Source organism: Megalobrama amblycephala, linkage group LG24, assembly GCF_018812025.1.
Source record: "Megalobrama amblycephala isolate DHTTF-2021 linkage group LG24, ASM1881202v1, whole genome shotgun sequence".
NCBI classification, from domain to species: Eukaryota; Metazoa; Chordata; class Actinopteri; order Cypriniformes; family Xenocyprididae; genus Megalobrama; species Megalobrama amblycephala.
Window position 1 is genome coordinate 978356 of NC_063067.1, and position 23884 is coordinate 1002239.

Sequence of the window (23884 nt, forward strand, 5' to 3'; positions counted from 1 at the left end):
TTCCGCAAATTTTATAAACAAATCACGTAAAATTGTACACATTGTGCGTGCAAATGATATCGCTTTAAAACTCGCACAGCTTTCAAAAGTTTGTGTTTTCAGGCTCCCAAAACACTTGTCGTGTAAATAAACAAAAAAATGCATAAAAAGTTGTGAGTTAAAAATGCTGTCACGTAAACGCCCCCTACATGTGCACACAAATCATAACATCGTTAACAAATGACACTCAAAACTGCCAACATTCACATACAGATGCAGAAGTTTATTAAAGAGGCACATGGCATAAAAATACTTGTACATAAATAAACAAATGTTTGCCATAACTCTGCAAAAGCACAATGTTGGAAAACAAATTAATTGAAATGCTGTGCACATCTGTAACGCAACAATCCTGTGAATAGTAGTTACATTTTCTGTTGCAATTCTAAGGCACAAAATAAGAATTCAGACTAACAAATTTTGTATAAAATATAAAATTGATTAATTTTGTCACTTAAATCTAGACAAAAACAAATCATGTTAAGAAACAACTATTTTAACACAATTTCCTGAGGTTAATGTCATAGAACGTAGAGCATTTCATGAGTTCTGCAAAAGCGTGACCTTTTCAGAAATGTCTCTGCGTTTGTCCGTCTCCATGAGCACAATGACGTGTGACGCCTGATATCGCTTATCAGCGCTCAAAACATCAGTCGCCAAAACAGTCCATTGCCTTGGCAACGATTACTGCTATTGTCTTTATCTGGAGTTGTTTCTGAACTCTTATCAACTCTGGTCTGATTATCAGGATCGTTAGATAACAGGATCGTTTTGCACAGACACTTTAATGATCCTCACTAATATAAACATGAGGATTTTCGGCGCCTATGCTAGTTGAACATCTGCATCAACGTGAGTTTCATTGGAATATATGTTAGTATTTTCTCTACTCGCACTAGTTTGTGTGTTTTCCTGCCCTTCAATTTCACTTGCATCAGAACGATCGCACAATGAACTCTGAGTTTTGTCGACGCAGTCATGCTGAGAGTCAGTCTTTCCATCTTTGTCATGCTTTGCACCATTATCGCCATTTTTGTCCTCATCAGAAAGTTCAGGGATGTTTTGCTGACAGTCGTGAGGTGAAACGGCAATCTTACTGCCTTCACACAGCGAGCTACCATCATCAATGAAAGTCTCAGTGCTGTCCTGAACATCTCCAGAAACCACCATCATTTTTTCAGTTCCACTGGGGATGTTCACCGAAACCGCTTCGTTTGTGTTCGCACAATCTACCGGAGCGTCCAGAACACTGTTGTGAAGCTCTTCCTCATCACTGTCATCATCATGATGCGATACAGGCACCTTATTCTCATCACCAGCATCATCATCGTCTTCAGCGCTTTCATCCTCCTCGTCACTTCGAAGCTCTCCGTCCTCCAGCTCATCGTCCTCGGGGACGACTTTAGTCCTCTTGGCCACGTGCACAGGAGCTTCTGAATGTGGTTCAGCCGGGGAACATGGAGCTCTGGAGACACACTGGACGGCACTGGAATGCTCTAGAACAAGAAGCATAATAGAGGTGTAACCATAAATACATACACACACACACACACACATACATATATATATATATATATATATATATATATATATATACACAAAAACATATAAACTGAAAAAAAACAAACTCTTAAAACTACTTTCCGTGACACAATAGCAGCAGTATCTGTCAAGTGACAGTGGGTTTGGTCCTCCACCATTGACGCTCACTGGGAAAAATGCTGCCAGTGAAGATCCGGCAGATTTCTGATTGCATGGCTGGAAAAGACTCTCAGCCAGTCAGATTCGAGAACCAGAACTAACTGTTCTATAAATGAGAATATATAAGCTACTATCATGGTCATAAGTTAGCCGAAAAGAAATGCAACGGCTGTGTGACAAATACTACAGAGGTGAAGTCAACTCAACGAAAAACGAGGGTGCGGCGAACGATCACTGCTGAATCAGCGCGGCTGGCGTCGATATCGCGGACCCCTGCTGGCTGGCTCTGAACACTTTTCTCTCGCCAAGCAGCCCTTTCCTTTTCTCCATCGACCTTTTCACGAACGCTCGAGTTACGCAATGGCCAGAGCAAGTAGCACACATGTTCTGCATACAAATGTGTTGTGTAAGTGTGTGAAGAGGAACTGAATCCGCTTCCTACATAAACATCTTTATGGTTAGAGAATCCGCAAACACTATAAACAAATCAAGCTGAGATTATGGGCTCCTCGTGAGAATCTATACCACATCAACAGCCCTCCATTCATCTTTATCCGAGCTCTGTTGATGGACCTGCTACCAAATGAGTTACATAAGCGAATTAGCATATGAAGAAAGTTGTGCTAGAAGAAACTCTTTAGTCAGTTCCACTTGTCTGTTGTAGTGAATGAATTTCACAAAAAAAAAAAAAAAAAATTGACAAGAACATGAAGAGAAACAACTTTTAGCTCACAGAAATCAAGGCTGTCTTTTGGACCATGAAGTTTTGTTTTTTTCTCTGCATTACGATCAGTTTTATGACAATTAAACACTCTCCAATGTAATATGCTTAAATATTAAATAAAATAATATAGTAATGACAACCATCACTGAGAATATTAATAACTACAAAATTATTCAGAAAAGTTTAAAAGTAAAATTAGAATGGGGGGAGAAAATATTTAATTATCATGAAAATTATTTCTCAATTATTTACAAACGTAAAAATGTTCCTCGTGCAATATTTTATATATATAAATACTTAAATACTTAATATGTAGTAATTTCTAAAATTATTTAAAGTATTTCACTTAAAAAAGTAAATAATGATCTATAAATATGCAAAAATTAATAAAAACATAATAGAATTATTAGTATTATTTTAAAAGATCTTATAATAAATAAATACTGAAAAAATGGAGTAATTGCTCAAATTATTTAAAGTATTTAACATAAAAAGAGTAAAATAAGGGGTAAATAATGTATAAATATGCACAATTTGTAATGGAAAAAAAACCCCAAACAAACAACAAAAAAAACATTTCCTTATGCTATTATTGATAATAATTATGTTTAATACGTTTAACAATGAATAAATAAAATTAGCAATTACTACAATTTTAGTAAAATAAGAATGGGGTAAATTTGCTTAATTTTCGAGCAAACTAACCTAAAAAATGTTCCTTGTACAAAATATTATAATTAATAATAAAAAAAATTAATTGATAATGTTTTTAATACATCTAACACAGAACTAAAATTTTTTACTTGCTTAAATGTCATAAAAATAATTGCTCAATATTATTTAAAAACATACAAAAATTCCATATGCAAAATAATAAATAATGCATTTAATATTGAATGTTTTTTGCTTGTGATTTGGGGGTGATGTATGATATATTACACACAGTATTAGTGTGTGTTCAGAGAAGCGAGGAAAGCGTTTCGTGTGATTCGGAGTGTGTTTCGTACCTGGTCTGTGAGCGAGGAACTCCTGACTGTGCTGTTTCAGAACCACAAAGACTTCTGGGTATTCCACAATAGTCTTGTGCATCAGGTTTTCCTGCAGACTTTTCTTCAGGTCCAGCTCGAGATACCTGCCAAAAACAACACAAACAAATGAAGTGACACGTCACACCACAGCCAAGAATATCTATATTATGATCAGCCTTTTTAATGATATTTGATATACATCAAGACATAATGCATTTACATTTATGTTGATAATAATCGTTGATAATAATCATAAATGTTTATTGAGCATCAAATCATCATATCAGAATGATTTCTGAAGGATCATGTGACACTGAAGACTGGAGTAATGATGCTGAAAATTCAGCTTTGATCACAGGAATAAATTACACTTTACTATATATTCACATACAAAACAGCTGATTTACATTGGAATAATATTTCACAATTTTTACCATATTTTTGATCAAATAAATGCAGCTTTGGTGAGCAGAACTAGTGTGCACGATTTACTATTTCGTTCCCTTGATTTGCTAATTCGTGCAGATGATTTACTAATTTATCTCCTCGATTTGCTAAATAGTGCGCACAATTTACTATTTTGTTCCCTCGATTTGCTAAATAGCGCTGACAATTTACTATTTCGTCCCCTCGATTTGCTAAATAGTGCTTACAATTTACTATTTTGTTCCTTTGATTTGCTAAATAGCACTGACAATTTACGATTTCGTCCCCTCGATTTGCTAAATAGCGCTGACAATTTACTATTTTGTTCCCTCGATTTGCTAAATAGCGCTGACAATTTACTATTTTGTTCCCTCGATTTGCTAAATAGCACTGACAATTTACGATTTCGTCCCCTCGATTTGCTAAATAGCGCTGACAATTTACGATTTCGTCCCCTCGATTTGCTAAATAGCGCTGACAATTTACGATTTCGTCCCCTCGATTTGCTAAATAGCACTGACAATTTACGATTTCGTCCCCTCGATTTGCTAAATAGCGCTGACAATTTACTATTTTGTTCCCTCGATTTGCTAAATAGCGCTGACAATTTACGATTTTGTTCCCTCGATTTGCTAAATAGCACTGACAATTTACGATTTCGTCCCCTCGATTTGCTAAATACCACTGACAATTTACGATTTCGTCCCCTCGATTTGCTAAATAGTGCTTACAATTTACTATTTTGTTCCCTTGATTTGCTAAATAGCACTGACAATTTACGATTTCGTCCCCTCGATTTGCTAAATAGCGCTGACAATTTACTATTTTGTTCCCTCGATTTGCTAAATAGCGCTGACAATTTACTATTTTGTTCCCTCGATTTGCTAAATAGCACTGACAATTTACGATTTCGTCCCCTCGATTTGCTAAATAGTGCTTACAATTTACTATTTCGTTCCCTCGATTTGCTAATTTGTGCAGATGATTTACTAATTAATCTCCTCGACTTGCTAAATAGCGCTGACAATTTACTATTTTGTTCCCTTGATTTGCTAAATTGTGTGGACAATTTACTATTTTGTTCCCTGGATTTGCTAAATAACACTGACAATTTACTGCTTTGTTCTCACGATTTGCTAAATAGCACCGACAATTTACGATTTTGTCCCCTCGATTTGCTAAATAGCACTGACAATTTACGATTTCGTCCCCTCGATTTGCTAAATAGTGCTTACAATTTACTATTTTGTTCCCTTGATTTGCTAAATAGCACTGACAATTTACGATTTCGTCCCCTCGATTTGCTAAATAGTGCTTACAATTTACTATTTTGTTCCCTTGATTTGCTAAATAGCGCTGACAATTTACTATTTTGTTCTGACAATTTACTATTTTGTTCCCTCGATTTGCTAAATAGCGCTGACAATTTACTATTTTGTTCCCTCGATTTGCTAAATAGCGCTAACAATTTACTATTTCGTCCCCTCGATTTGCTAAATAGCGCTGACAATTTACTATTTCGTTCCCGCGATTTGCTAAACAGTGCGCACAATTTACTATTTTGTTCCCTCGATTTGCTAAATAGCGCTGACAATTTACTTTTTTGTTCCCTCGATTTGCTGAATAGCGCTGACAATTTACTATTTTGTTCCCTCGATTTGCTAAATAGCGCTAACAATTTACTATTTCGTCCCCTCGATTTGCTAAATAGCGCTGACAATTTACTATTTTGTTCCCTCGATTTGCTAAATAGCGCTGACAATTTACTTTTTTTGTTCCTTCGATTTGCTAAATAGCGCTGACAATTTACTATTTTGTTCCCTCGATATGCTAAATAGCGCTGACAATTTACTATTTTGTTCCCTCGATTTGCTAAATAGCACTGACAATTTACGATTTCGTCCCCTCGATTTGCTAAATAGTGCGCACAATTTACTATTTTGTTCCCTCGATTTGCTAAATAGCGCTGACAATTTACTATTTTGTTCCCTCGATTTGCTAAATAGCACTGACAATTTACGATTTCGTCCCCTCGATTTGCTAAATAGTGCGCACAATTTACTATTTTGTTCCCTCGATTTGCTAAATAGCACTGACAATTTACGATTTCGTCCCCTCGATTTGCTAAATAGTGCTTACAATTTACTATTTTGTTCCCTTGATTTGCTAAATAGCACTGACAATTTACGATTTCGTCCCCTCGATTTGCTAAATAGCACTGACAATTTACGATTTCGTCCCCTCGATTTGCTAAATAGTGCTTACAATTTACTATTTTGTTCCCTTGATTTGCTAAATAGCACTGACAATTTACGATTTTGTCCCCTCGATTTGCTAAATAGCGCTGACAATTTACGATTTTGTCCCCTCGATTTGCTAAATAGCGCTGACAATTTACTATTTTGTTCCCTCGATTTGCTAAATAGCACTGACAATTTACGATTTCGTCCCCTCGATTTTCTAAATAGTGCTTACAATTTACTATTTCGTTCCCTCGATTTGCTAATTTGTGCAGATGATTTACTAATTAATCTCCTCGATTTGCTAAATAGCGCTGACAATTTACTATTTTGTTCCCTTGATTTGCTAAATTGTGCGGACAATTTACTATTTTGTTCCCTGGATTTGCTAAATAACACTGACAATTTACTGCTTTGTTCTCACGATTTGCTAAATAGCACAGACAATTTACGATTTTGTCCCCTCGATTTGCTAAATAGTGCGCACAATTTACGATTTTGTTCCCTCGATTTGCTAAATAGTGCGCACAATTTACTATTTTGTTCCCTTGATTTGCTAATTTGTGCGGATGATTTACTAATTAATCTCCTCGATTTGCTAAATAGTGCTGATGATTTACTATTTCGTTCCCTCGATTTGCTAATTTGTGCGGATGATTTACTAATTAATCTCCTCGATTTGCTAAATAGTGCACACAATTTAGTATTTTGTTCCCTTGATTTGCTAAATTGTGCGGACAATTTACTATTTTGGTCCCTGGATTTGCTAAATAACACTGACAATTTACTACTTTGTTCTCTCGATTTACTATTTTGTTCTGACAATTTATGATTTCGTCCCCTCGATTTGCTAAATAGCGCTGACAATTTACTATTTTGTTCCCTCGATTTGCTAAATAGCGCTGACAATTTACGATTTCGTCCCCTCGATTTGCTAAATAGCGCTGACAATTTACTATTTTGTTCCCTCGATTTGCTAAATAGCACTGACAATTTACGATTTCGTCCCCTCGATTTGCTAAATAGTGCTTACAATTTACTATTTTGTTCCCTTGATTTGCTAAATAGTGCTGACAATTTACTATTTCGTTCCCTCGATTTGCTAATTTGTGCAGATGATTTACTAATTAATCTCCTCGATTTGCTAAATAGTGCACACAATTTACTATTTTGTTCCCTTGATTTGCTAAATTGTGCGGACAATTTACTATTTTGTTCCCTAGATTTGCTAAATAACAATGACAATTTACTACTTTGTTCTCACGATTTGCTAAATAGCGCTGACAATTTACGATTTCATCCCCTCGATTTGCTAAATAGTGCGCACAATTTACTATTTTGTTCCCTCGATTTGCTAAATAGTGCGCACAATTTATGATTTTGTTCCCTCGATTTGCTAAATAGCACTGACAATTTACGATTTTGTTCCCTCGATTTGCTAAATAGTGCGCACAATTTACTACTTTGTTCTCACGATTTGCTAAATAGCACTGACAATTTACGATTTCGTCCCCTCGATTTGCTAAATAGTGCGCACAATTTACTATTTTGTTCCCTCGATTTGCTAAATAGTGCGGACAATTTACGAATTCATTCCTTCGATTTGCTAAATAGTGTGCACGATTTACTATTTAGTTCCCTCGATTTATAAATCATGCTCATGATTTAGCCGACAATTTTTGTCCTACATGTCGTGCAGGGCTCCGTATAGAAGAGATGCCACTGAAACAAGAATCGATTCATCGACTCATATTAATCAATTTATTTTAACATTAATATTCAATGCAATCGTCCATCTTCTTGTGTTGACGTTCTTCGCTTCCAGAACATTCCCATGACATCATGGTTGGAGGTGCGAGAGGAAGCAGTCACGTCTTGGCTCCATAAAAATCAACTCGAGGCTAAATCTCGCTCACGGCTGGAAACTCGTTCAACATGAATCAGTAACAGCTTTAACAAACGCCGTGCCCTTTTACTTTCTCTCACATGACATCACCGAATCCCTGAGCCCTGCCGTCATGAGTCGGAGAGCCTCGTAAATCAGGGATTTTACAGCGGTCGATTCCTCACAGCTTGAAAGTGGCTCGGGATTCATCCAAAACACAGGAGCTTTTAGAGAGCCAGGCATTTCGAACCAATTCCAACAAATACGACGCTGTTGGTGAACATGCAGCCACCTGCGTCAACAGATCCTCAGACGCCTCATTCTGTTTTCCAGGCCAAATCAAAGAGGCAAAAAGCACCGCGAAGGAAAACAAGCCGGACCGAGCCAAACCTCAAGGGATGTGCGAGGCTTTGCTGGCTCGACAGGGCCGAGGGACACAAAACGCCTGTGCGCAACAAACAAACGCCCCATTTCTGTGCAAAGAAAACCTCAGCGAGCACAAGTTCAGTTGCATAAGAATTCAGATTTATGAACTGCATTATGTGCAGATACTGTAGCAATGCAACCTACTCAAGCCTATGCAGAAAGGCTTATCAGTACGCATTTCTAAGGCCTCTAAATGATCAATGCGATCTGATAAACCTGTGGGACACAAGCCTTCTGTCGTCTGATTGACAGTTTAGACTTTAGCAAGTAAAAGTCTTTTAGTGTAATTGTGCAAACGTCCACCTTCAGCCGTTTACTGGTCCAGCAGGTGAAAATCAGGCATCTGATCACAAGCACAAGCCTGAAACTAGAGATGCTCGTAAACACCATTAAACGCCAAACCAAAGCCTAGGTGGACAGAAGAGACGAGCTGCTGTTAGAGAGTAAATCAGCGCTGATGGTTTTCATGCTGACAGTCTTACTGCCGTCAGAACAGTGTGTGTGTGAGTGTGTGTTGGAGAGCACAAGAGTCTCTCGACCACAGGTATGCTCACAGAACGTTCACACAAATATATTTTAAGTGGAAAACAGTCATTTTAGCAGAGTGACTCCAGAATCTGTTCTATTTTAATCTTGTTTTCTTTTGTGCACGTACATTCACCCCATAAATCAGCTGTCAGAAAACTAACTAACAGAAGTGTGTGCAATATTATATATATATATATATATATATATATTAGGGCTGTCAATTTAAAATTATTAACTCATTTAATGCACCCGTCCCGCCTACAGTTCATCTTACATTTCATACAGTTGATTCATGACGAACATGAAGCAGGGCAATAACTCACTGCATGATGGAGCCTATGGAATGAGTTCGAATGACCCTAAAATTCAAGATTTCAGGGCAAAAATCCCCCGTGTGAGTATTTATTTCATATTTATATCATATAATATAGTTAATATCACACAAGTACAAATGTGATAATTCATACAACAGTTCAATAAATAAGTCAATATTGTGTTATATTTTAGAAACAATATTGTCTGTTTTTGTTAGGCTATCTATAAAGCCAAAGCAGAACGATTGTGCGTCTTGTGTTTCTAAATGAATCTGTGTTTTGAATCAATTGGGTGAATCGATGATTCAATTACCCATTCATAAAGAGAGCCATTTACTTCATTCCTGAATGAATCAGCTGTTTGAATGAGTCAAATGAATGAATGATTCAATGACTTACTGATTTAGACATTTACTGCCACCTACTGGTAGTTTTATTTTCTTATTTAGGAGTATTATTTCATTGAATAAAATTCTTAAAAAAAAAAAAAAAAAAAAAAAAAAAAAAAAAAACTCCTTCTTGTAATCTATTACAAAAAAAATCTATTTTGTGGAAATTACTACTATTTTGTAATCTATTAAAAAAAAGGTAATTTCTCAGCCAAATTTGATGTGCGATTAAATAAATAAATCAAATAAATAAATCAAATAAATAAATCAAAATATATATATATATATATATATATATATATATATATATATATATATATATATATATATATACACACACACACACACATACATACATATACATACACAGTGCTCAGCATAAATGAGTACACCCCCTTTGAAAAGTAAAATTTTAAACAATCTCTCAATGAACACAAAAACTATTTTCAAAATGTTGTCAAGACTAAGTTTAATATAACATCTGTTTAACTTATAACATCAAAGTAAGGTTAATAATATTTACTTAGATTACACTTTTTTCAGTTTTACTCAAATTAGGGTGATGCAAAAATACAAAATGCCCCCAAAACAAAAACTACATAATCTAGTACTTTGTATGGCCTCCATGATTTTTAATGACAGCACCAAGTCTTCTAGGCATGGAATGAACAAGTTGGCGATTTTGCAACATTTTGCAACATCTATCTTTTAGAGATGCTGGATGGAGAGTGATGCTCAACAGAATTCCCCATAGGTGTTCAATTGGGTTCAGATCAGGAGCCACTGAATCACTTTCACCCTGTTCTTCTTCAGAAATCCAACAGATGTGTGTTTAGGATCATCGTCATGTTGGAAAAGTACACAACGACCAAGGGCACAGAGTGATGGTAGCATCTTCTCTTTCAGTATAGAGCAGTACATCTGTGAATTCATGATGCCATCAGTGAAACGACACCAGCAGCACTCCTGCAGCCCCACATAAGGACACTGACACCACCATGTTTCACTGTAGGCACCATGCATTTTTCTTTGTATTCCTCACCTTTGCAACGCCATACTGTGTTGAAGCCATCAGTTTCACAAACATTTATCTTGGTCTCATCACTCCAGAGTATAGAGTCCCAGTAGTCTTCATCTTTGTCAGCATGGGCCCTGGCAAACACTGGACGGGATTTTTTTTGTGCCTGGGCTTTAGGAGAGGCTTCTTTCGTGGACGGCACCCATGCATGCCATTCCTCTGCAGTGTACGCCGTATTGTGTCATGGGAAATAGTCACCCCAGTTTGGCTTTCTACTTCTTTAAGGGAGGAACACACCAAGCCGACGCCGACAAACTAGTGGCGACAAAAGCAGACTGTGGGGTTGGCTCACGTCAGCAACGTGTGTGTCCAAAGTTGCCATGACACACCAAACCAACACTAGACAGACGACGGTCAAGTAGCACGTCCGTTCTGCGCCTGCGTAAGATGCAATGCCTTTCCGAACCAGCAGGTGGCAGTTCCGACGCTGATTCAATATGTCGAATCGGCCAAAAAAAAAAGCCAACGAGGACCAACTTCAGCCGATGGTGCGAAACACACTGCGAAAACTTAGTCGGCCGATGAACAAAAACTGCCCGACGGCCGACCGACGGCTTGGTGTGTTCCTGCCTTTAGATAACTGCAGTGAACTTGCATGCTGATTTTCTTCAACCCTTCTCATCAGAAGACGCTCCCGTCGAGGTGTTAACTTCCGTGGACGACGTGGACGTCTCTGTGAGATGGTTGCAGTTCCATCTTTTTTAACCCTTAAATGCATGACTGTTTCGCCAATCATTCTTACATATTCGGGTCTTTATCGACCCGGATCAATATCTAACACAGAAGGATCTCTACCTGTCGCGATAATATAAAACTCCTCTGATATTAGTAACAATTACAGAAAAATAAAATAAAGCATATTTTGTTATCTTTTGGAGCTTGAAAGGGTTCAGTTTGAGCAGATGTTTTATGCCATCATCACTGTCCTCGTCAGAGCTCATTTCCCAGTAAATTCAGCAAATAATGGGCTATTTTTATGTTTGAGGTCACGAATATGAGCCCATTCGCGATTTCAAATGTATTCTCAAAACTATATAATTTTCAACATCTTCAAAATCAATATTTCGATCGCTAACAGCTTCACCAGATTCATCCTGTAACAGTTACAGTCATATTTGATTGCGTTCAGTACGTAAATCGCTGAGCCATTTCATGTTTTTATTATTTAGTTTTCTGTCTGAATGAGTCGTCACTTCAGCATTGTGTATCAGACATTGCCACCTTGTGGAATAAAGGTGAACTGCACTTATTCCGTCATCTAAGATTCAATTGCTGTGCAGAAAAAATTTACGTACACTCATACACACCTCGGGTCGTCCGCGGCCCTATACAATTTTTACACAAAATGAACACAAAAATAGGCATTCTTTTATAATTTTTTTTTCTTGTTATATTCTTTATAATAAATTGATTGAGGAATACCAAGAAGGTTGATGTCTAACTTTAAAAAATGAACAAGGAGGAAGGTAGTGAATGACGAGGTATGCATTTAAGGGTTAAAATTTTGTACCACTTTTGCTATTCTGACTGATCTTCTTGTAGCGTTCATCTTTCTGGTGTAAAGAAATGATTTTCTTTCTCAGGTCTTGTGACATTTCTCTTTCATGTGGTGCCATTGCTGACAGTAAGAAATGGGTTTTTAACACCCTTTTATAGTCAGCTGTCTGCTGGACACCTGTGTAATGAAGAATTAGACTCACCTGAGGTTGAATTCTTGTTAAATTAGACATTTGTAGTCTAAAATGTAGCTTTGCTCCAGAGACTTTCAGTGGGGTGTACTCATTTTTGCATCACCCTAATTTGAATAAAACTGAAAATTTTGTTCTCTAAGTTATGTTTTATTAACCTTACGTTCATGTTATAAGTTAAACAGATGTTATATAAAACTTTGAATAAAAAATGTTTTTGTGTTCAGTGAGATATTGTTTAAAATGTTACTTTTCAAAGGGGGTGTAATCATTTACACTGAGCACTGTATGCACAGACATATTTTAGTACATTCACGTTGTTTCCACACACATTCAGGATAATGTTTTGATTTGTCACACGTTTAGTAATTCTGAATGGATTTGTGTACCGTAGTAGTTAAATGCAGTCAGGTCAAAGCGGTTGGTTTAGTTTTTTTTTGTTATCTCCATGTGGTTCTGCTCGGTATCGTAACTTGACATGAAAATGAATAAAAATTATCTAAACATACTAAATAAATAAATATAAAAAAAAAAATGAATAATGCCAAAAAAAACCCCAACAAAATTACTAAACCTTTAAAATGAAAACAGAAAATACAAAAATAATAAAAAATAAGAAGAAGAAAAAAAAAACTATAATAGTATCTCAATGACACTAAAATAACACGGGGGGCAAAAACACTAGCAAAGCCACTGATCCAGGAGCAGTTCAGACTGTGGGGTTTACGACTCTCACACGGCCCTCTGACACGAAAACAAAAATCATCTCTGATGAGCCCCAAAGCGCTCCGACTGCGTAACTCCGGGGGAATTTATGAGCAGTGATGTCATTCCCATAAAGCATTTTTTGTCGATTTCATACAAGGAGGAATAAATCAGACAGAGGGCTTCAGCCAATCGAAAGCCTCCGTTATCTCAGGGTATGTTTCCGTTCTTACCAAAGACACTATAAAACACACACATATCACTCAAGTGGCATTTACAAGGACAGGAAGCCGAAAACACACGTCACATGCTAAGATTAGGCCCTAAAGCGATGAGAACATCAACACTCAGTTATTTTTCTTCTCAGTGTGTTACAGTATTGTCTGGACTAAGTAGTCCAAAGCAATCAAATCATCTCTCATCATGTGTCATTTTTTTGACAATATTTGGTTTTATAACGGCTGAAGAGCCCCCATTGTGCTAAGGCTCTTAAATTTGTCTCATACAACAGGTTCACATTCATCCAAGGTCAAAAAACACTTTAATTTTCTCATAATATCCACTGCAGCATCAGCTCTTTTCTCACAGTGTCTGAAACGGTTTGTGCAAGGATTCAGTCTCTCTAAACCCCGCCTTTCTGAGAGCTGCTCTGCTCTGATTGGTCAGATGGCCTATTCTGTTGTGATTGGTCAGAAACCAAATGCTCATTATCATATCTGAATCTCAGCTCTTGATACACAGTGATACGAACAGTAACAATGGCGTCAGTTTTACCGTATTAATCTCATCAAAGTGGATTTGCTTTGGCAGCAGATTTTTTTTTTTTTTCACCAATAATTTTGACCAAACATCTATTGTCGCCAATTACATCTGCAAGTTTAACGGAATACAATTTAAGATCATTTACAGAGTTTTCACAGCTTTTGGCAAATGCATTTCCATGATTTTGATGATATAAGGATTTTTAAAAATCACTTTATAGAGATTGACAATTTCAGAAGCAAATTTATAAAAATAAAAAAAATTATCAAATACAGAAAAATACATTATGAAATAATAAAATACATTAATAAACATTAAATAAAAAAATAATTACATTAGTACATAAAAATAGCATTTAGTAATACATAATAAATAAACAAAAGTAAAATAAACAATTACATTAAACAAAATATATAAATAAAAATAAACATTAATACAAAATTTTAATTAATAAAATAAAAATTACATTAATAAATAAAATGCATAACTAATTAATAATACTTAAATTAAATGAATAAATAAATTAAAAAAAAGAAATAAACAAAAATAAAATAATTGCATTAAGCAAATAAAAATAAATAAATAGCATTTATTAATGAATGCATAAATAATTACATTGATAAACAAATAAAATGCACAAAATAAATTTACATTAATAAACTAATTTAATTAATTAATTGAACAAATAAAAAAAAAAAATACATTAATAAACATACACAATAATGAATGTTTATTATTAATCAAACTAAATTAATTATAAATTAAACAAAATAAATGATATTAATAAGCAAATAAAATACATACATAAATAAACAAACAAACAAACACATAAAACAAAAGGACGAATGGGCGGACAGTATCTTACCTGGGAGAGTTGGCTTGTTTCTGCTCTGCCTTCAGAAAGACTCTGATGTCCTCCTGAGGACTGTGGACGTACACCTTTAACCTGGAAACACAGCACACACATGAGATCAGCCTCACCGGACCAAACTGGAAATACACATTCAGTGCCATCATACTGTAGTGTGTGTGTGTGTGTGTCATTAAGCTCATGTCAGTACAGTTAAGCACTTTTTGCTGGTGGTGACATGTGTGTGTTTGGAAGGAAAGAAACGTAAAGAGAAAAACAGACCTTTTAACAGCATTCGCAACACGTTTTACTTACATAACGTGACATATCTGAGTAAAACTGGCTGGATACTGGAATGTGCATTAAGAAAGTAAACAGTGTCAGTTTTGATTTCATCTCGACTTTATTGGGGAATATATACACACACAAATCCACATGGTTTGTGTCCGCAGTCACGCATGATAAGTTCAGACACATTTGATTGAATTTATGCTTCTCGTGATCTTAAAAAACAACAACTTTATTTTAAGTCGAAATGTTTAAAATGAGACAACTATAACGTGTGAATTGAAAATTAAAATGTAGAAGTTGTAGGACCTGATGAAACATTTGATTTTTTTCTTAAAATTACTTTTTGTTTTAACCATTTAAATTTTTTATTTAAAAAAATTTTTTTGGTTAAATTAAATTTTTAGTAATAAAAATTATGTCTAATTAATTGAAATCATAAAACAAATACAATTTAACAAAAATGTATTAAATGTTTAACAAACAATTTAAATTTTAGGGTCCTATGAAATCGGTTTTAATTTTTCTGGATTATGTTTTAATGGTTTAATTAAAGTTTAATAATCAGTTGAAATCATGACACACATGACTTAATTTTAAAAGTTTAACAAAACTTGTTTCTATACAAAACCCTGTTTTATTTTTTCTAATTTCTGTGTTTTTCCATTTAATTCTGTTTAATGAAATAATTAAATTTTAATAATCAAAAAGCATGTTTAATAAATTAAATTTAAAAAACTTTAACAATTTAATAATATATTTTTTTTCTTACAACAATATGGCCCAATCACGTTTTATTTTTTCAGAAATTTCTGTTTGGATTATTCTGGATTTTTGATTTGATGCAACCATAAATTTAAATATAATCACACATACAATCATACAAACTTCCATGTGTGTTATTTCAGAGTTTTCATCACAGCATATTGAAAACGGTCTGAATAAAGAATAAGTGTGTGTCCAAACTCTTGACCGCGAATGAAACGGCCCTAAACCTCATCCCTCAGCGTCCGACACCTCAACCCACCATGACGTGTTTCCATTGTGTTCCTGAAGCTGATGGTTATCTTGATAAAACCCATCATTCATTTCAACCCACTCAGACAGAGTCGAGCTTTCATCGGAGCCGAATCCGACAGCGTTCATCACCGGAGAATCCAAAACACACAAACGCACTTATGTGGAAGCGTGGAACATGTTCTGACAGCTGATTCCTGAAATCAAAACAATGCATTCGCTGGTCTCCATGTTGCGTAACTAACAGAGACGACGGAAAAAGGGTTTGGACATGATGCTGAATCATTCAACTCCCTCTGTTCTGTCAGGAGACAAAGCAAAGTTTATTTGATTTTGTCCCTCGTATGATTTCCAGACACAATTAAATCTCATCTGTATCTCAGCACGACTAGCAGAGATATGGAGCTAAAATGCTCTCAAAATCAATGCATTTACAAAACGAAATGTAAATGTCAAGGAAATGAAAATGTAAAATGTTGCTTTGGCAACTACAAACCCGATTCCAAAAAAGTTGGGACACTGTACAAATTGTGAATAAAAACAGAATGCAATGATGTGGAAGTTTCAAATTTCAATGTTTTATTCAGAATACAACATAGATGACATATCAAATGTTTCAACTGAGAAAATGTATAATTTTAAGGGAAAAATAAGTTGATTTTAAATTTCATGGCATCAACACATCTCAAAAAAGTTGGGACAAGGCCATGTTTACCACTGTGTGGCATCCCCTCTTCTTTTTATCACAGTCTGCAATAGGGATGGGTATCGTTAAGGATTTAACGGTATTACTACTCTTACCGATACTGCTTATCGATCCGGTACTTTAACGGTATTCTTATCGGTACTTTTGTTATATATATATATATATATATATATATATATATATATATATATATATATATATATATATATATATATATATAGAGAGAGAGAGAGAGAGAGAGAGAGCTGAATTAACTTTGCTTTATATTATATAGTGTCTGGCATTTTTGGTGTTTTATATAAGATACAGTAAGAACATGAACAAAGAAACAAACTGCCAAATACAATAAAACAAAGACACAAATGAAATAAAGTGCTTTTATTTGTCATTGTGTTCATGTAAGTAATATAGGCCTAGCCTATAAAAGAAATCTAAGTAACCAAATGTAAAATAACACTGCATGGTTTTCACAGTATAAATTAATAGATTAACTCTTATTAAAGCTAACTATATTCAGAAGAAGTGCTGTGAGTGATTTTCTCTTTGCATTTTGTTGTTTAATTAACACTGATGGCATAATTGTCAGAAGGTGACTGCTGTCACTTTAAGACAATATATTAACACACATCGGATTTTCTCCCAGCTGTTCATGTACACTTCCGATATAAACTGCATTTATGTAGCTAAACACACTCCAATCCGGTCATTTTAACATACTATTGTGTGTATTTGATCTTTTGGACGTGCACCTGAAGCCCAACGTGTAATTTGTTTGTCTATTTGCGATCCGTTTTGAAGCGCGCGCCGCAATTCAGCCTGAGGAACAGCGTCTCTTGCGCGGATTATTGTGCTTTCAACGTTTTAAACGTTGATAATAATTTTCAAACATTTACTGCAATTTAGCAACAGTAAAGACTGCATTTTACAACAATCACCGACTGTGCTGATTCTTACCTTAAGTTTGAGTTTAGGGAGGAACGAACGCGCGCAGCTGTGAAGAGAATGAAGATGTGCCAGACGAAACGTGTGCCAGTTTTTAATAGTTTTACCTCAGATATCTTCTTTCTGATGATCCTTGAAAGCCAACATCAAAATCAAAAATAAAATTAGCTTAATATCAAAGCACAGGCCTAAAGTGTATGCAGACGTTTAGTTTTTTAGTTCTCTCCTCAATCGTCACCATTAGGCTAAACAGGGCTTTCATGTGAGCGGCTGCGCGCGCTGTAGCTTCTCTGCGTGAGCGCGATCTCTCTTCTTGCGAAAGCAAAAATGCATCATAGACAAATGTCCTAATATTATTGCATATAGAAACAGCTGGCGACTCTGGCGAGATAGAATCTGCAAGATAATGTCTATATAGCAATAATAAATGCACGTGTATTTTCTTCATAATTTCTCCAGTACCGATAGCAGAACCGTTAACGTCAGAGCTTATCGATACACCGGTCTTTCAAAATTTAGCCCCGGGGTCAATTTAATACCGGGTTTCGGTACCCATCCCTAGTCTGCAAACATCTGGGGACTGAGGAGACAAGTTGCTCAAGTTTAGGAATAGGAATGTTGTCCCATTCTTGTCTAATACAGGCTTCTAGTTGCTCAACTGTCTTAGGTCTTCTTTGTCGCATCTTCCTCTTTATGATGCACAAATGTTTTCTATGGGTGAAAGATCTGGACTGCAGGCTGGCCATTTCAGTACCCGGATCCTTCTTCTACGCAGTCATGATGTTGTAATTGATGCAGTATGTGGTCTGGCATTGTCATGTTGGAAAATGCAAGGTCTTCCCTGAAAGAGACGACGTCTGGATGGGAGCATATGTTGTTCTAGAACTTGGATATACCTTTCAGCATTGATGGTGCCTTTCCAGATGTGTAAGCTGCCCATGCCACACGCACTCATGCAACCCCATACCATCAGAGATGCAGGCTTCTGAACTGAGCGCTGATAACAACTTGGGTTGTCCTTGTCCTCTTTAGCCCGGATGACATGGCGTCCCAGTTTTCCAAAAAGAACTTCAAATTTTGATTTGTCTGACCACAGAACAGTTTTCCACTTTGCCACAGTCCATTTTAAATGAGCCTTGGCCCAGAGAAAACGCCTGCGCTTCTGGATCATGTTTAGATATGGCTTCTTTTTTGATCTATAGAGTTTTAGCCGGCAACGGCGAATGGCATGGTGGATTGTGTTCACCGACAATGTTTTCTGGAAGTATTCCTGAGCCAATGTTGTGATTTCCATTACAGTAGCATTCCTGTATGTGATGCAGTGCCGTCTAAGGGCCCGAAGATCACGGGCATCCAGTATGGTTTTCCGGCCTTGACCCTTACGCACAGAGATTGTTCCAGATTCTCTGAATCTTTGGATGATATTATGCACTGTAGATGATGATAAATTCAAACTCTTTGCAATTTTTCTCTGAGAAACTCCTTTCTGATATTGCTCCACTTTTTTTGGCCGCAGCATTGTGGGAATTGGTGATCCTCTGCCCATCTTGACTTCTGAGAGACACTGCCACTCTGAGAGGCTCTTTTTATACCCAATCATGTTGCCAATTGACCTAATAAGTTGCAAATTGGTCCTCCAGCTGTTCCTTATATGTACATTTAACTTTTCCGGCCTCTTATTGCTACCTGTCCCAACTTTTTTGGAATGTGTACCTCTCATGAAATCCAAAATGAGCCAATATTTGGCATGACATTTCAAAATGTCTCACTTTCAACATTTGATATGTTATCTATATTCTATTGTGAATAAAATATAAGTTTATGAGATTTGTAAATTATTGCATTCCTTTTTTATTCACAATTTGTACAGTGTCCCAACTTTTTTGGAATCGGGTTTGTAGATGAAATAAAATATGTTTTTATGGTTTTAGTTTTAGTAAAGTATAATAACCCTGCAAATATCAGGGCAAGGTATTGACACAAACTTCACAATTCAATTTGATTTCCTTTCACAAGCTTGTGATTCGATTAAGTTCCAATTTCAATTCAATATTGATTTAGTACATGGCAAATTTATGTATGTATTTGTAATATATATTTAATATAGTGCATATATTTATCTAAATATTCCTCTCTAGAGTCATTTTTCTAGCTTAATAGTCTCAGCTTCAGACATCACGGACCGCTGGCTGACATTCTGGCGTATAAGGCACACAAATTGGTAATCAATTAAAAATGTTCATCATCTGTCATCTGATTGGTTGAATTGGACAGGATTTCTGGGAGACTTGTGTTGCGTTCTTTAACGGTTTACCTGGAAACAAAGTTGTCGTGATGCCAAACCCCCTCATGGAAAAAGAAAGCCAAAGAAGCACTTTATAAGGTTCAACTAAACGATGATTTGTGATGATTGCGGCTTCATTGTTGCAGTAAACGTTCTTGAATTAATCATTTATTAGATGCACGCCGGTCTGTTATTGTAGGGACATCGACTTTACATTTTCATGCCCCCAAACATGATGCAGAACAAAACAAACTGTGATTGGTTGCATTACATGTCAATCAAACGTCCTCTTGGGCGGTTCTTGGCCAATGGAAGCTGCGATGGAGTCCAGACCTACTAGCTAACTTTAAGAGACTACTAGCTAACTTTAGCTAAGTTTATGGTCACTGAATGGCTTTTCTGAGGTAATTGTAACGCAACATTGTTCTCAAGCTGATTTATTGACAGTTGAAACACTGATTGATCGATTACATGAGACGAGATTCATTTCAGTAAGTTGCACTGTATCAGTTTGTGCCGATAGCCTCATGGGCAGCACCGACATATAGCGCCATTGTGCTTCAGGCGACCCGAGTTCGAGTCCTGGCTCGCAGGCCTTTCCCTATCCCGTCCCCCTCTCGCTTTCCCACTTCGCTTCCAGTCTGCTTACTGTCCTATCATAATTAAGGCAAAAATAAATCTTTAAAGTTGTAATGTATCTTTCAACATTCCTTCTGATGTTCATTCATGTTTATTTGGTGCTATAACTAGTAGTAAAGAGGAAGAGATGATTGGCTACAGCAATCTGTCACCACACATTAAAGAATGTCAAAGGGGCATTTAGTGTTTAAATTTCTTCATAGAGTTGACAGAATTTGAAAGCTGAGACTTTGTTCCATATCAGAAGTAATACAGCTCAAAGGCTATTGCGATTGATTGGATGGGAGGAGCTACAAAGTTTTGTTCAACTGAAAAAAAACCATAGACTAAAAAGGTCGATTCTTAGCATTTAAGAATCAATATCGGTTCACCAAATGAGAATTGATTAAAATCAATATTTTTTAAAGGTGCCCTCGAATGAAAAATTGAATTTATCTTGGCATAGTTGAATAACAAGAGTTCAGTACATGGAAATGACATACAGTGAGTCTCAAACTCCATTGTTTCCTCCTTCTTATATAAATCTAATTTGTTTAAAAGACCTCCGAAGAACAGGCGAATCTCAACATAACACCGACTGTTACGTAACAGTCGGGATCATTAATATGTACGCCCCCAATATTTGCATATGCCAGCTCATGTTCAAGGCATTACACAAGGGCAGTCAGTATTAACGTCTGGATCTGTGCACAGCCGAATCATCAGACTAGGTAAGCAAGCAAGAACAACAGCGAAAAATGGCAGATGGAGCAATAATAACTGACATGATCCATGATAACATGATATTTTTAGTGATATTTGTAAATTGTCTTTCTAAATGTTTTGTTAGCATGTTGCTAATGTACTGTTAAATGTGGTTAAAGTTACCATCGTTTCTTACTGTATTCACGGAGACAAGAGCCGTCACTATTTTCATTTTTAAACACTTGCAGTCTGTATAATTCATAAACACAACTTCATTCTATATAAATCTCTCCAACAGTGTAGCATTAGCCGTTAGCCACGGAGCATAGCCTCAAATTCATTCAGAATCAAATGTAAACAATATAACAGTATACAATACTCACATAATCCGACGCATGCATGACGAACACTTCGTAAAGATCCATTTGAGGGTTATATTAGCTGTGTGAATTTTGTTTAGGCACTGTTTAAGGCAAGTTCGAGCTCAGTGGAAGGAGAGCACGAGATTTAAAGGGGCCGCGCAGCATAAATCGGCTCATATTTAATGATGCCCCAAAATAACCAGTTAAAAAAATTAATTAAAAAAAATCTATGGAGTATTTTGAGCTGAAACTTCACAGACACATTCAGGGGACACCTTAGACTTATATTACATCTTGTAAAAATACGTTCGATGGCACCTTTAACCCAGCCATAGAAAATATATTATCTTAGGTTACACATTTGGGAATTTTAAATAAATTAATTTTGACACTATTTTAACTCCATACAGAGAAGACCGAAACATGCAAAAGTCTAGATTAGTTCTGCCATTAATTCAGCTCTAGGGACTGTAGGTGGTCTAGTGCTGTTAATACAGTAAACAGGGTGAACTCTCATGCCATGATAACTTTGCCCACTTAAACCCTTAAAGATGATATCCACCACTTTAACCAACTCGTCTGTACATGTTTAATGAGCTACTGTGATGGAATAACATGAATCAGCACTGATCTCTGGGCTAAAACTGTTGAAAGTAAGCACTGGCTTTCACAATAATTTACAAAACTATCACACCCTCCCTGAAAGATGCCTGGAATCAAGAGCAAGTCATCCAAAAGATGCCCAACTCTATTCTAGTGTTGATTTTGTGGCCTATTATCACACTGTAAAGAGTTTATTTCCAACTCCAAACCACAGCTTCATTTCTGCATGTATGCTCCAGCTGAATTTCATGGTCTGAATAAAACGGCAGACGTTTTGTAATAATTACAATGTGCTGACCCAAATGGTTCTAGAAAGAAACAATTGCCACTTTCATCATGTTTTTCATCATTTTGTGGAAAAGTAAAAAAATGAATCTGTCCCACTTTTCCCTGGCAGTCTGTCATCAATAAACTCTGACAGAACCGACAAAAAGAGCCAGAAACAATCTCACTGACTGACAATGCTGTGCTTATGCCACATGTCAGCTGTAAAATGTCCTAGAGATTACATTTAACATCAGAAATGAGATGCAGACGTCAAGAAATCTGAAAATGTCACGCACCCATCAGATGTTCTGTTGAGAACTATGGCGTCAACTTAAGACCTGCGTGTTTTAAAACGGCATCTTCTGTTGAGCGTGAGAGTCGTCGTCCAATCGGATCAATTTTTAATCGCTGTTTGTCAGCAGTCACACTCATTATGCATGCATTTTTCTTGTTTTGATGGCATTTTATCTAATTTAGCCAATAAGCAAAACAGGCTGAAGTAAGAGTATTGAACTTTCTTCTGTGATCCAGAATTGCAGCACAGCTAAAAGGTTTGAGCTGCGCCCTCTACTGTACAGGCGTGAATTGGCATTTTCTTCAGCCTGAGGCTTATTCATTTCACTTTTGGCCTAAAAGGGTCTTTACATTTGTCAAAATGGGGTTTCGGCCCATAAGGATGATTAAAATACGATTAATCGTGCAGCACTAAGAACTTGTGCATTTGAAGTCGACATGATACATACTTTTGGCGTTTGACCGGATCTGATTCTGAAGGATGAATGTAGTCGTTGAGAATCTCATCGAGCAGTTTGTTATCAGGAAACCTGAGGAAAGGGGAATGAAAGTAATGAAAAACAAATAACAGCACTAAAATGAACATTATCAATATTTACACAGTCTCACCCTTATGATTTTGACAAAACATCATGCAGCTCTTGTCAATACTACAGTTCATAGTGACCAAAACACTTCTGTGGTGTTTTCTGAATCCTGATAGATATGGTTACTATGAATTGTTCTTCAAGATCTCTTGTTTCAAGGATTTTTAATGAAATAAGAGTCATTCGATAAAGGTTCTATAAGTACTCACTTTCATTTTTATCCCCTTAAACAATGCTACCCATAAATGATTGCCTTGTCCAAATACCCACACTTGCGGTCTTGGCCACTTGAGACATGTGCACGTGACAGGAAGTAAGTGCGCAAGACTGTCCCATGTCTTAAAAATGCCCAAGTGCAGTGCCCTTAATGTACACTAAACCCACACTATCTGGAATACTGCTTCGAGGCTAAGCGTAGCCCATCATGC

The 23884-nt window shown here is 36.2% G+C and overlaps 1 protein-coding gene across 1 annotated transcript in view; it reads right to left on the bottom strand.

The window, feature by feature from the left end:
- Positions 1–241: 241 nt before the first annotated feature.
- znhit6 (zinc finger HIT-type containing 6) overlaps positions 242–23884 on the bottom strand; it is a 39129-nt gene continuing 15486 nt past the window's right edge. The window contains exons 7-10 of the mRNA XM_048178161.1: positions 23319–23399; positions 14799–14879; positions 3472–3596; positions 242–1535 (exon numbers count right to left, since the gene is read on the bottom strand). Of these exons, the coding sequence (XP_048034118.1) occupies positions 865–1535; positions 3472–3596; positions 14799–14879; positions 23319–23399 (958 nt within the window). The 3' untranslated portion in view covers positions 242–864. The remainder of the gene's footprint in view (positions 1536–3471; positions 3597–14798; positions 14880–23318; positions 23400–23884) is intronic.